Source organism: Balaenoptera musculus, chromosome 18, assembly GCF_009873245.2.
Source record: "Balaenoptera musculus isolate JJ_BM4_2016_0621 chromosome 18, mBalMus1.pri.v3, whole genome shotgun sequence".
In the NCBI taxonomy this organism is placed as follows: Eukaryota; Metazoa; Chordata; class Mammalia; order Artiodactyla; family Balaenopteridae; genus Balaenoptera; species Balaenoptera musculus.
In genome coordinates, this window is record NC_045802.1 from 11,384,723 (window position 1) to 11,400,340 (window position 15,618).

At 32.7% G+C, this 15,618-nt stretch overlaps 1 protein-coding gene across 8 annotated transcripts in view; it reads left to right on the forward strand.

The window, feature by feature from the left end:
- NBEA (neurobeachin) overlaps window positions 1–15,618 on the forward strand; it is a 602,800-nt gene that overhangs the window by 47,285 nt on the left and 539,897 nt on the right. For all 8 annotated transcript variants that reach the window (XM_036831611.1, XM_036831614.1, XM_036831612.1 and 5 more), the window contains exons 2-4: window positions 5,493–5,724; window positions 9,233–9,333; window positions 9,575–9,670. In XM_036831611.1, coding sequence (XP_036687506.1) covers window positions 5,493–5,724; window positions 9,233–9,333; window positions 9,575–9,670 — 429 coding nt within the window. The remainder of the gene's footprint in view (window positions 1–5,492; window positions 5,725–9,232; window positions 9,334–9,574; window positions 9,671–15,618) is intronic.

Below are 15,618 nucleotides of genomic sequence, written 5' to 3' on the forward strand. Positions count from 1 at the left end.
AATGCTCTTCCCCATCTTTTGCTCTGTGCTGGAGACTTCCTCAGTGTTTGGTCAGGCTGTTTACATCTCTACTTTAGCTTTTACTTCCTACTTGTGTAGAGCCTAAAGGTCAGCTACAAATGAAAGCTTAGGGACTTTGTAGGCCTTTTCTGAATGTGCGACCTGCCCTGGGCATACGTGTGGCTTTCTGGATTACCCAGTACACATGAGAGCTTTTGAAAGACCTTATACCCACATTTATCTCCTTCCCCACGTCTTCCTTCCCAGGCTTCCAGGTCTGTCTACTACTTGCCCCAAGTGTTGGCTTGCCCCAGGTGCTGCAGCTAATACATGTGCCTTTAAATGCTTTCAGCAGAAGTGTTCTAGCTCTAGGGACGTTCTGAGTTGAGTGAAGCAAAGAAAATTCTTTGTGTCTATGCTTGAGGGAGCTGCCAGTCAGGTTCAGACCTACAACTACAATTCTTTGAGAATAAGGTCCCTAGTGCTTCCTTTGGAACTAGCAGCCCTCACCACCGGTGCAGGCTAGCGTCCTCATGACTGTTGCCAATCTGAGGGATTGAAGGTGGGACGTGCCCCACAAAACAGTCGCTTCTTCCTCACCAAGTCTTCCCTTGGTTGTTGTACATTTTTGACTTGATTCCAGAAATCTTCAGAAGTTTATTCTGCCAGTTTTTGCTAGATCATTAGTTTTTTAGGGAGAACATAGCTGCCCACTCTGGTGTTTTTTGGTGACATCACTTCCATTCTTTTTCAAAGGAAGATATTGTAATTGATTTCACTTGAAAATAGTTAGAAACTGGAAGTGGAAATATATTTAAGCCTGATTTTAACAACTAAAAATTGTGTGTAGTGTACTTAGTCCCTTACTTAGACAATAACATGTCTCCTAAATTTTACCTGTGAAACCTTACATATTTTTTAAGTGGTAATAGAAGAAAAAAATAACGCAACCAAGGGGTATAAACAGGAATGAGGAAACATTTTCTTTGGCTTTGTGGTCATCTCTGGAACTTTAAAAAAGTTATATGGCATTAAGAGCAATTCATTGCTAAAAGAGAAAAGTAGAGTATGGTAGAAAGTCTTTGGCTTACAACCTGATGATGGACCATGAATTTGTGAAGCCCTCCTGCCAGCCTACTTACCTCCCTTCTGTCCTCTCATCCTGCCATCTTCCCATTCCGTGTTAAATATTGAATAATTTGCATGGGTTTGTCAGTGTGCTAGTGACGTAGATATGGTTGATAGTTAGAAATGGTCCTTACCCTTACAAAGCTTACTGTAAAGTGGGGGATGGAAAGAAATCTGTAAACATCTAGGATATCCTGAAATGATTGCTGTGATGTGGATGGGTTGTAATGCGAGTTCAGAGAAAGGCAGTGTTTGTAGTTACTAGGAAGACTTTCTGGATTAAGTGGTATCTAAACTGATATTTGGAGGTTTAATGGAAGTTAAAATTAGGGGTTGGGAGAGAACCCTATTTCATGCATAGGGAGTAACATTATAAAGAGTTTTAGATGAAGTGAGAGATGGCATTGTGGAAATGTTTTTTATGACAGTAGCTAGGGAATGGAAAGTAGAGGAAGCTGAATGTGGGGTGTTGAACTGGGGCTTTATAAGCAATGTTATCTAGTTTAGAGTTTATCCACAGATTTGCAAAGATTTGCAAAGAAATCCAACTGGTTAATAATTATCCAGTTTGATTTAGTCTAATGTACACTGAATTATTCCATGTAATCCTAACTAATGATCTAAGATTTCAAAATAAAGATATTTAAAACTCTGTAGTTAAAAAATAAAAGATACTTAAATTGCTAGTAATTATAAACCTTAGTACTTTCAGAAGATAATACATTTATATTCTAAATTTTTATCCAGTAATTTTTATGCTTTTATGTAAATAAAAGTTAGTTCATTAAAAAGGCTCACCTATATTTATTTTATTCACTTATGACAGATTCTTGAGTAGGAAGGGCCCTTGTGGACCGCTTTTCTTGAATGCCAGTACCTTTTAGAATTTTAAGGAGAAGGCCTGGAGGAAAAGAAAACCCTTAACTGTGCAAATAGAGTGTCATATTGACACATTCAGATTTACAAGAAGTCTCAATTGATTTATAAATCTCATTTGTACTATGGTAACAGTGATTTTAGGTTTTGTTTTGTTTTTTTTTTGGTTTAGCTTTCTAGCCTGTCATGTCACTTTCTTTGCTTTTTAAAATGTTTTCCTGTGAATTTTCTTTTTTAGTGTTTATTGCTAATTTTCCTGTAATTGAGCCTTCAAAGTCTTAGACATTCTTACTGAAATAATTTATTTAAATAACTTTAAATAAATTGGTTGTTTTTCTTTATTGTGATTTACTACCTCTTGATGTTTCATTTCTTACCCACAGAAATCATTTTGTCTTTCCTCATTTTACCCATACACTGTTCTCAAAGCACTAATTTCTTCATAGAGCTACTATGACACGTCCCATCTCTATTTTTTAAGTTTACACTCTTGACTTCATAGCAAGTTGTTTCGGTACATTTTCTAGTCTAGATTAGAATCCTGGATCTGCCACTTGCTCATGTGTGACTTTGGTTATGTTGCTTAACCTCATTTATCTTCAGTTTCCTTCTCTGAAGACAACTATGCCTTTTCCTCATAGGGTTGTTAGAGAATTGTTTAAATAATAAAGACTGACTGTTTCTACTTTTTCTTCTATGCTTTAGTTGATAAATATTGAACTGTTCATTACAAGTGAGGAATAAATATTTCCCTAATCTTGGAATGATAGTTCTGTAAGCAGTTAGCCTCCTTAACACTAATGTATTAAAGATTATAATAGGGGTTAGAAAGACCGTCCAAAAACATAGGTCCACTCTGTTATAACATTTGTAATAAATATTTTTACAGCTTCTGGCAGTGAAATCAGGGAGCCATAACTGTGCTCTTTTGTAATTAAATGATGTATAGAAAGGGGCATTGTTTTTTTAACTGTGAAAGATAGAGCCTTAGGCTTCACATAATAGCTTGATTGTTAGAATTACACATTATAATTGTTAATTCCTTTAAAAGCAGACTATTTTTTGTTACCACTGAGCCCCTTTCTGTTATTTACACATTTGATAATGGTTCTTGGGTAGACCAGATTTTACTTAAGCATTTACAACTCATTAAGGAGATTAGTCTAAAAAATTCTTCAGTGTTCTCCCATTTTAGTGTATACTAATTCTTACAGAGATTTATTCTGAGTCTTATAGACTTAAACTTCGGTATCTACTTCTTTTAGTTCAGTCAGTAAGTTGTCAATTGTTTTTCAGACCTGTTTATTTCTCTGTGGTTCACTTCTGGAGAACCTCTTCTAAGTTACTAATCATGGGTTTACAAGTTTCATAGTAGTGACCCAAGTCAATTGGATATATAAATATGAAAAAGTAAGCAAGTCTTGGTGAGACCATGGCACGGTGAAAATGATGCTTGGGTTGGTTTTGCTAGATCTACAAGTTAATATCTAAGAGAGTACACGATCTACAATAATTTAGCTTTTCCTGGAAACATAAGGTTTACACTGGCTGTTTCATGGTACTTTATATGTATGTGATCAGATGACTACAATTTTTAGCTCAAAGTTGGGGTAAGAGAACTGGTAATAGCTAACGTTAACTCCTTAACTGAATGCTAACTATATGCCTGACTTTGTTACTAAGTGCTTATAACCCAATTACTTTATTTATTTAATCTTTACAACAACCTTATTAGATAGGAACTTTTATTCCCATATTGTAGATGAAGTGACAGGCTTAGAGAAGTAGCGTCATTAAAGTGAGTGGTGCAGCTAAAATCAGAATCCAGGAAGTCTGAATTCAGAGCCAATCTCTTAACCATTCTCATAGCTATTTTTGTTAATAAACAAGAAATAGTAGGAGGAGTTGAAGTCGTTTCACACATAGAAATAAAACCAACCTTTAACCAGAGAGAATATCTAGGTCAGTAAAAGGTCGGAAGTTAGCATAAGGGCTAGTTTCTTATAAACTTGAATTTTGGAGCTGTTACAGAGAAAATATATATACAGAGTATAATATTTTACAATTTGAGAATATTTTGTTTTTAAATTCTTAAATTCTAGAAGACTTTTAAAATATTCGCTTCTTTGTCATTAGTTGCTGTGAGAATTAAGTTATTTAGTATATGTAAAGCACTTAGAATAATACTAAATGGCATGTGAGGTTAGGTGGTGGTATTATTATTACCATTATTTTCAAATTTATATTATACAATGTGCTCATCCATCCATATTAATGAACACCTTTCATTGATGGAAAATTAATTTGACTTCTTGAATCTAATCTCTAGCCCCTGTCTGAGCCTAATTTTATTTTCCTTCGCTTCCTCTTTCTCAACTACTCACTATTTATGTCTTTTATACTTTATGTAATTTATAAGCCAAATGCAACCTTTTTTGGACTAAAGTAGAACATACGTAAATACATATATAGATCTTTATTTCTAGAATTTAGCACTGTTAGTACATGGACTTTTTCTTGTCCACAGATATATTTCTAGTTCTTAGAACAGTAAGTTCTAGTCTTTAATAAATAAAATATTTGTTGAATGAATGACTTCACATTTGTCACGCATTTTGTATATGGCTATTATTTTCTGCCTAAATTTTCCATTCTCTAGATCAAAAAGATATCCAGTTTGTTAATGTTCTTCCTTAAGAATGGTACTTATTACTGAATAAACTAATTCATGTGAGATTTGATCAGTAGAGAATAGGAGTATCATTGTATCTTTTATTCCATGTGTATTTGTCTATTGCTGTAGTAAAGTAGCATTTGGGAGGAGCAGTACTACTTTTGACTCACTTGGCATAATGCCACAAGTCAAATATGCTGCCATTAAATCAGCTTTCTTTCCCAGTTCACATGTTTTTTTTAAAAAATACTACTAGATATTACGTATTTCTCTTGTAAACATTTTTAACATTAATTCTGTTATTTCAACATTTACTGTAAGTTTGCTAATATAGTTTCATGTTTCTTCATATTCTATACATGGAGATTAGACCCACCTATTCTTTTTCAGTTCCATCTATTTTATTTGTCAGTCTAGTAGTATAAAAGAAAATGAATTTTCATGTCTTAAAATTTATCCTTAGTGATCTCTGCATCTTCTAGTATTTTTCACTTTTCAAAGCCAAAACCTTTTTAAGGGAATTTGTCCAGAATCCCACCTCTTAGTCATTTGCTCTATTTTACTCTATTTTTCTAGATTTGAAATCACCTTTTCAAATTGAAAAAAAAAAATTAGACTTCTCTTTGCTAGTTTTAATTCTTACAGCACCTTTCACTTATCTGTAGTGAAATTTTTATCAAAATTAGTTTCAGGTTAGAAGACTTGAAATTTTTTAGAGTAGCTAATACTTTCTTGCTAGCTAAATATTTGTTTTGTTGTTATGTGTAACCTCTCACATTATCATTGGTGATTTTTTTTTTCTGTTTATTTTTAGCTGGTTGGTGGAGAATTTGACTTGGAGATGAACTTTATTATCCAGGATGCTGAGAGTATAACATGCATGACAGAGCTTTTGGAACACTGTGATGTCACATGTCAAGCAGAAATATGGAGCATGTTTACAGCCATCCTACGAAAAAGTGTTCGGAATTTACAGACTAGTACAGAAGTTGGGCTAATTGAGCAAGTATTGCTGAAAATGAGTGCTGTAGATGACATGATAGCAGGTATGGGATTATCTGACAGGAAAGTATAATTTAAATGTTTATAAAGATTCATATGCTTCTCTTTATATTCTATAGGTTATATAGTTTTGTTGAAGCTACCTTGTTTTAAAATAGATAAGTAGAAATGTATGGGAAATTTGCCTTTTATGTTAAGGGGAAACCTGAAGAATGAAAGATGACTTCTGTATTAGACAAAAATAATTACTATTTTGGTTTTCCAGGTTTTAGAAAATCTCAGTAATGTGGAATAAGTGCTATGAAATCTATCAGAAAAATGAACAGTACCTTTCTATGTAGAACTTAATTAAACCTTTATATAATTAAAATATCACAATACATATTACATTTCTATAAAATTAGCACTTTATTAAAAGTTCTCTGAACTCCATGTTCTCCAGTCTGGCATATATGGTACTATGACAGGAGGTGCTAAAAGCCTTCGGACAAGCAGGCTGTAGTTTTTGGAAGTGTCGATTTTACTTTGATATTTTTTTGGAGGAACTTTTGTATTAAAATAAATGCAGATCTATTGCTAATTAGAACATACTATTTGCATGAAATTTCAAGATAAAAATAATAATTTGGTGTTTGTTACGTGTTATTTCAAATAATAATTTTGATATCTGTAATTCTTCACTGTCAATCCTTTACCCACCGGCAAGTCCATTCTCCTCTGTGGTTAGATGCACTTCAGTAGAAATGTTCTGAAAGATGGTCCCAGAGCAACAGTTACTCCCAGAAAATAAGGAGTTTGAAATGTTGATTATCTTAAGCCATGAATCTTCCGTATAACTTTCTTCTGACATGAAAAGGTTTCATAATTCTAAAAGTGCTAGTATAATTCCTCACAATATCTGACCATATCTGATCCTTAAAAATAGTTCAACACCAGAAAATCCTCTATAATATTTTGATCTATGCATAATTAATTTTAATATCAGTAGAACAAAACATTAAACAAGAAAAAATGGAATGAAGAGTAAAGATCAGTGCTTTTTAAATTTAAGCAATATTTTGAAATTTTTGTTTTTCTTACAGAGTATATTAAAATCATTTCTAATTGCTTTCGAGGTGGCATCTATCTCTATTTAGAATGATTTAGTATTTTCTATATTGGTTACTAATGGTTAACTTCATGAAAAATGAGAATCAAAATTAACACATCTTTTTGATGAAAATATGGTACCATCTGCAAATTTTAGCATTAACAGGAATTTATCTGTATAAACTTATATGTACACATGTTGTATAGAACATCATGTGATCTTTGAATCCTCATATCTGGATTTAAGCCCTTAAAATTCTTTCTCTTTTCTTTCTTTTTTTTTTTTGTAAATAAAGTACACTTTATAGAATGCACTTTAGAAAATGAGCCACAATTACAAACATACTAGCTTACTGTACATAATTCATGAACACTGAGAAGTAAGCTGATAGTGTGATAGTACCGCAAAGCTTTTCACATTTTTCTGTTATACAAAGCTTCTTAATTCCCTTATCCTTTATTCTCATTAATGATAATGGGGATAACACAAATTTTTCACTTTTTCTTATTTAAGTGATGAATAAGTGTTAGAAAAATACCTCTACCTTACTTTTCCGTAGAGAAATTAAAATTTAGATAACATACTAATGAAGCACCAGTAACCACCAAAACACTACTCAGTTTTCACTCTGAGTGTTTTGTAGCATGCTAAGTTCAAAGAGGTTCTTTTCATTTAATAATATGAAGATATCATATTAGAAGGTGGTTAAACATCTATAGTAAATTGATAAGAGAATTTCATAGTCTTAGTATTTTTTCTCCTTTAAAAATCTTGTACAGGAAATACCTTTTTTATAGACCTTTTAAGATTTTATAATAAAATTAAAAACTGAGGTGCTTGGCTATCTTATCTGTATAATAAATAAGAAATTTTAATAATTATGTAATTAAATACAAATTTAATAGATCACTTTTTGTCACATACATAGGAGATGAGATAAAGGTTTGGAAATAGAATTCTTTTAAAATAGTATTTGTAGGCATACCTTTAAGAAATCTTCTATGAAGGTTTTGCCATTGCAGCTAATTGCTTAAAAATGCTTTATATTAACTTAGGATTTTAAAGTGCTTGGTTTTTATCTAGAATTTTTTCTTAGAAACAGATATTCTGACTAATATGCAGTAACTATGAACATTTTTATTACTTGAATGATGAATGGTCTTTCATTAAAAGATATCTCTTTAAAATGGCATATCCACAGTCACAAGTTTATCGTAGAGATTGCTTACTTATAATGGTGTTAAGTAAGAATAAGTCAATTCTTTATTGATGAAAATAACCATATTAAATTTCTAATTTGAAATACATACATAATAAATATTTTTAAAGTCTCAAAGTTCAGCTAACTAATCTATGATATTGGATAATGTATAGTACATGTCAATAATTATTTGAACTTATCCTAACCTAACCTATTTTATTAATTGATGATAAATTGTTTATAATGTATATGTGTATTTATTGTAATAACTTGCATAGTATCTTTAATTCTTAGGATGTACTTTAGAAATTGAGAAAATGAAGTATAAGTATTTAGATGTTTAATTTCTTGCAAAAAATGATTGATAGAGGTACTATTACAATGTCTAGAGATGAGAAAGTAATCAGAGACAAGAGATTAAATGTATAATTTTTTCTTATTATCTGGTAAGCTGGTGTGTCTCTTATGTGAACATAAACACATTACCATAAGGGATATCACCAGTCAGATGTGCAAATGGTACTTCTATTTAGAGACTAGTAAGTAAGAGTGAGGGCTCTGGAGCCGTACTGCCTAGGTTTGAATTTTGACTCTACCACTTAGTAGAGTGCGTTCTTGGGCAGTGTGATTAAGTTATCTATGCTTCACTTTCCTCATTTTTAGAAGGGGATAATAATAATACTTACCTCATAGGCTTGTTATGAGGATTTGTGAAGTTAATGCATGTAAACCACTTGGAATAATGCCAGGCAAGGAGTGAGTGCCCAAAATTGTTGTTAATGGGTCAAGGACTATTTCAAGAATGTATTTTATTAAGAGTAGATAATTCTAAAAGCAAATGTGGTCAACCATTGCTTTTTCATTTGAAAATAACAAATTTACAATGTTAAATCATTGTACCGTTGCATTTTTTTGCCTACTTTTCCCAGCATATAGCAGATTTGTGCATGTGTGTGTGTGCGCATGTGTGTGTATTCTGGGAATTTATAAAATCCATTTTATGTAATTTTTCAAAGAGAACTTAATAGAAATGGTAATTCTGATGGGAAAAAAATCCTAAAATTCAAATATAATTTTTTGCTTATCTGATGAATTAAAAATTGTTAATTAGAACGGCTATTCATGAGGACATTTAGCTATAATACATATCCATATATATGTAGAAACGACAAGATAACTTTTGCTCTTTCAAAAAGTATATTTACCTTGACAGATGGCAGCTCATGACTAGAGTTCAGAATAACTTTATTTTCCTTTGAAGATCTTCTAGTTGATATGTTGGGGGTTCTTGCCAGCTACAGCATCACTGTCAAGGAGTTGAAGCTTTTGTTCAGCATGCTTCGAGGAGAAAGTGGAATCTGGGTAAGCTGTGGTCAGAGGGAAAAGTATTCAGTATCAGTGCATTAATACTTAATGTTCAACAGTTCGTCTCTAGAGAGCTATAAACTTGAATTTGTAATGGAAATTGTTCCTCTTAAAGAGTTTATTAAATGATTTAAAATTAATTTTCTTTCAAGTTAGAAAACATTCTGGTGGTTAAGGTGGTATATTAGGTATTTTTGTTAAATTTGCACAGTGACATTTCTTTTTCTTGTTTCCTTAGCCAAGACATGCAGTAAAATTATTATCAGTTCTTAATCAGATGCCACAAAGACATGGTCCTGATACTTTTTTCAATTTCCCCGGTTGTAGTGCTGCGGTAAGTTTTAAATACATATGTTTGTTTTTATTTCTTTTAAGTCAACTCTGTGAAGGTATAATTTACATACAGTAAAATTCCCCAATTTAAAAAGTACAGTTTGTTGAGTTTTGAATAGTCCTGTAACCACCACGACAGTCATGATTTAGAACAATTCTATCACCCACCAAAATTCCCTTGTGTCTCTTTGAAGCCTGTTCCCTCTCCCTAGGCTGTCCCTTGCAACCTTTGATTTATTTTGTGTTTGTATAATTCTGTCTTTTCTAGAGTTTCATATAAATAAAATCATATGGTATGTAGTCTTTTCCGCCAGGCTTCTTTTACTTACCATAATGCTTTTGAGATTATCCATGTTGTAGTTTATCAGTAATTCTATTCCTTTTTATTCTGAGTAGTATTACATTTTATGGATATACCGCAGTTTATCCATTCACTAGTTGATGGACTTTTGGGTTTTCAGTTTTTGCTTATTGCAAATAAAACTGCTAGGTCTTGAATAAAGGTCTTCTGCAGGTATGTATTTTTATCTCTTGAGTAAATACGAAAGAGTGAGATTGCTACTTTTTATGTTAAGTGTGTATTTCATTTCATGATAAACATGCAGATTGCTTTTTCTGTAGTGGAAAATTTTGCATCCCCATCAGCAGTGTATGAAAATCCCAGTTGATCTGTACCCTGGGCATTGTGTCTTTTTAATTTGAAGCATATAAATGGTTATGTAATGGCACCTCATTGTAGATTTAATTTTGTATTGCCCTTATGACTGATGTTGAACATTTTTCATGTGTTTATTAGCCATTCTTAAATCTTCTTTTGTGGTGTTTGTGTTCAAATCTTCTGTTCACTTAAAAAAATGTGATTATTTGTCTTGTTATCTTAAGAGTTCATTATATATTTGGGGTGTAAGTTAATTTGGAAATGTGTTTGTCAAACATTTTCTCCCAGTCTGATGCTTGTCTTTTTATTTTCTTAACAATATTTCTTGAAGTACAAAAGATTTTCATTTTGATGGAGTTCAATTAAAATTTTCTTTCTTTTATGACATATGCTTTTGTAATCTAAGAAATTGGTATAAACCAAGGTCACAGGATTTTTTTCTCTTATGCATTCTACTGAAAGTTGTGTTGTTTTACCTCTTATGTTTAGGTCTGTGATCCCTTTTGTATAAATTTTTAAAATATGATGTGAGGGAAGGTTAGAGGTTAAGTTTTGTTTGTTTAACATATGACTATCAAATTATTTCAAAGCCATTTGTTTAAGAGACAGTTCCTTTCACATTGGATTGTGTTGGCACCTTTCTTGAAAACTATCTGGCCGTGTTTGTGTGGATCTAGTTCTGAGTACTCCAATTCATGGGACACAATATATCTCTCCCTTTATTTCATTTTCTTTGATGTTTCAGTGTTTTGCAGTTTTCAGCATGCCAGTCTTAAACATCTTTTGTTAAATTCATACACAAATATTCCATATTGCTTTATGCTAGTATATAAAAACGCATATTTTTTGGTGTATTGACCTTATATCCTGAGACCTTGCTAAACTCACTTACTTGTCCTAGCAGTTTTTTTTAGTAGATGCCTTTTTATTTCATTTTGTACCTTATTGCACTGGCTAGGACCTTCAATTAGTAATCGTAACAGTCTTGACTTATTCTCAGTCTTGGGGAAAGCATTAAGTATTTCACCATTAAGTATACTATTAGCGTTAGGTTTTAAGATATATCCTTTATCAGACTGAGGAAATTCCTTTCTATTCCTATTTACTGGGGGGTTTTTTTCATCATCAGTAAGTTAATATCAGTGTTGAATTTTATCAAATGCTTTTTCTGATTTTCTTGAAATGATCATATAGTTTTTCTTAATCTTTATTAATGTGATGAATTACAGTGACTGATATTTCAGTGTTAAATCACCTTTGCATTCCTGGGATAACAACTACTTGATCGCAGTGTAATAACCTTTTCATACAACACTGGATCTGATTTGCTAACATATTGCTAAGAAACTTTGCAGTTATTTCTATGAGTGATTTGACAATCTATTTTTCTTTTCCTGTGATATCTTTCTCCAGTTTTGATGTTAGGGTAATTCCTCATAAAATGAGTTGGGAAGTGTTTGTTTCTCCCTATTGAAGAGTTTGTGTAGAATTGATAATACTTATTCTTGAATGTATGCTAGAATTCACTATTGAAGCCATCTGGGTCTGGAGTTTTGTTTGTGGGAAGGTTTTAAACTACAAACTTAATTTCTGTAGTAGACATAGGGAAATTTTCTATTTGTTTTGAGTAAGCATTGGTAGTGTGGGTCTTTCAAGTAATTGTCCAGTTAATCTAAGTTGTTGAATATATTGGCATAAAGTTGTTAATCATATCCCCTATTATCCTTTTAATGTCTATAGGATATGTAGTGATGCCTCCTCTTTCATTCTTGTTACTATATTTTTTCCAGTCAGTCTAGCTGGAAGTTTATCCATTTTGTTGTTCTTTTCAAAGAACTAGCTTTCTCAGTAAGCTTGATTTCATCATTTTAATATACATGGTAGCATTGTAGAGCATATGTGTAATTTTTGGCTAGAAGAACCGGTTTTGATTTCTGAATCCTCTAGTTCATTACTGTAGAGGACTAGTCCTTAGTGTTTCTTAGCTTACTTTCATGTAAAATATTAGCATTTTATAATGGAATAGGGTTATTGTGAGCCTGTAATGAAGTAATATACTATTTAAGCACTATATAAGTTGTAAAACATAATGTAAATATTTATTGGTCTTTGGTTATTACAAGTACTTAAATGTCCTTTCAGTCTCCCATTTCATCAACCATTATCCTAATTTTATATTTTTTCCTGACTATTTTGTTACTAATCTTTTAAGTTACAGTTTCCACCAATTGTGAAACAAAAATAGCAAAGTTAAAAAAAACAAAACACTTTCAAGATGGAAGCAAATCATTTTACATATCAGTGTGTTAGTGTAGAGCATATATAATATGTATGTATATTGTGGTACTTAGCAGAGAAAACACTGTCACTGTCCCTAAGGGGATGAGGGTTCTTTTAGATGTAATAGTTCTACTTATACACATATGTATTTCTAATACATTTTACAGAGCTGTTGTTGACCTGACATCTGAGAGATTTCAGTCTAAGGTATAGGGGAAGAAGAGCAAAGTGTTCTGAATGAAGCATAAGCAAGTTGCTGTTTTATATATAGAATTAACAAAGTTTAATTAAAATGGAATTAATAACTGTTTTAATAAATTGCCTGAATTGCCTCAGTAAGATGGCAGTTAATCCTGTTTTTAGCCATTTGGTCACCAATTACCTATTGGTATGCAATGCATTTTACACACACATACACATACACAGAGATAATTTTATTTATATGTTATTAGTAGTGTATGTTTGAATTGTTTTTACTCAGGGGATATTGGTAGACTTATACTATCTCTTCCGCCTTTCCTGGTTTTTCCTGCATCACTCGTTTCCATAAAGGGTAGTTTGGATCAAAAGTATGTTCTTTGTAGAGGAGGAAACAGGGAAGGAACTAGTACTTTTATAACTATTATTTCATTTGAGTCATACAAGCTATATAAGATAAATGATATTATTGTTGTTACATCAGTTGAGAAAACTAAGTAAGCCTCTACAGTATAACATTGTTCAGAGTCTTAAAGTAGAGTCACAACCTGAGCCAAAATTTGCCTGACCTTAAATCCAGTGTTTCATTTAACAACGGATTGGCTAATTTTCAGACATGTTACTTCTGCTGTTGAACTGCTGAAAAATTCAGATAGGAGCTGATTTTAAAACCCTTACCATTACAGTGTTTTTGATAATCTTGCTTCCGGATGAGCATGAACCAGTGGCATCTTAGTAACAAGAGGGTACATACTGTTTGGACCACTGCTCATAGCAGTGCCTTTGGATGATTAAAATCATGATACAACTTACCTTCCCTCCAAAATAACCATATATGCTAGGCCTTCTGAATTGTATTTTATATTGTGGAGATGCCTTTCTATGAGCCTGCTGCCTCCATATGAGCAATTTGGTAATACTTACAGAGAGTTAGTTGAATTCTACAGTGATTCGTGTAAAGCTGAATGACAAATGTAAGATGGCATTTTATGTGCTCTGTGACCTTTATGAATATACTATCTAGATTTGCTTTTCGTGATTATGATCTATTTCTTGAATTTGCTTAATTTAAGAAATAGTACACTTTTCTATTCACTGAAATAGTTAACTGAAAGCATCCTATCTGAACATCAAAATCATTTTTTTTGCAAATTGCAACAGATAAGAATATAAATTTTGGAGTCAGCTAGTCCAGGAGACAGTGAGGGATATAGATTTCAGAGTCCTATGGACTCATTGGACACAATGAGGGATACCCAGTTGTGGATACCAAAATATTTTAGAAGGAAATACAGAGGAAACGTGAAGGCAGCTTAAATCCAAAATCACAGAGATAGTCCAAAGGTCATGCCATTATTGCCGTGGGATTAGAAGGAAATATAAAGAGCCTAGAAAATGGGTGATCAGGCAGAAATGGTTGGGGAGTAAATGGGCCTGGATTCCACATCAGGCAGTACTCTACAAAGTTAGCTTTTGTGCCTTAAGGGAGAGTGTATGCATCAGCTAAAGAGTTAAAAAAGGCTAGGGATACAATGTGCACTGTAAGAAGGAGCTGGTTGGTAGGTAGGTAGGAACAGGAAGTTGAGGCATACCCTCTAGAAATGGGAGAGTTCAGGTCCCTAAAACATTTTATCTAGCTGTTACATATTGAAGACTATACTTCAGTAAAAAAAATAATAAATTTAAAATACATATGTAATAAAAAAATAATTTTAAGAGAATGTCCTTGAGTAGAGGTAACTATCTTATTGAAGAGATTGGCCGTAATAAAGATCCTTATTTATCTATGGAATTTTTAGAAGTCCACAATGAAACTGAGAAAAATGCAGTCCTAGAGCCTCTCAGGTGTTTAATACCAGTTGTAGCAAGACCAAAGACTATTATTATTTCATTATCACTCAAGCTTATTAGCTTCATCTTTTGTGAGATTTTTTCTTTTTTCTGTTGTATTTTGGTTCACTAGTGTTTGCAGCTGAATGTGATTTAGGACTCTCTCAGTCCTACTGTGTTGGAAGAGTAGTTCTGGAAAACCTGAAGAACAGCTTGAGTCAAATTCTTTCCTGTATCTCTTAGTTTAATGCAGCGTATAAGTTCCAATGTAGGGCTCAGTAGACCGGATGATGAGACTGATGATATAGAAAGTGCTAGGGCCACTGGTTGGAAGTAAGAGATCTCTTGGGCATGTGGAGTAATGGGGGAAAAGAGAAGGAATGGGCTGCACTCCTGCGTGCTTATTAACGCCACTATGATAGTGCTGTCATGGACTGCTGTGGCTGGTATGGAAGGGCACTTGGGTATGCTGGTTGTGGCCAGAGGTTGGAAACCATGAATCTGACTCTGTTCCAATCGTGGAGCAGATTGCCTGTTCCACAGGCATTATGAGCAAATTAATATATTTGTTAAGCTATTATTATAATTCTGTAGAATCACTTTACTATTCAATGTCCTCAATAAATATTTCTCCTGCTTACCTTGGTACTCTGAAGCAGCTATAGTAAGTGAAGTCTGGTTTAGTGAAACTTATGGAGGTATTAACCAGCAGTAAACTTGGCAAGAATTGCATATTGCTAGCAAACAAAAAAACAAAGTAAAATATTTCCCTTTTTAAAAAGTCGAAAAAAGGCTGTATTGACAATTAAAGTGCCTGGACTAATTGCTTAAATATTAAAATCTGAAAGGACATTGTATAGGAAAATTTTTATTCATTGTTAGGGTTTGAGTCTTCATTTGAAATGGTATGTGTGTTTATGTGTTTTTGTGTGTGTGTTTTTGTTTTGTTTTTATTTTTGCAGCAGGCGCTTTGCCACTTTGAG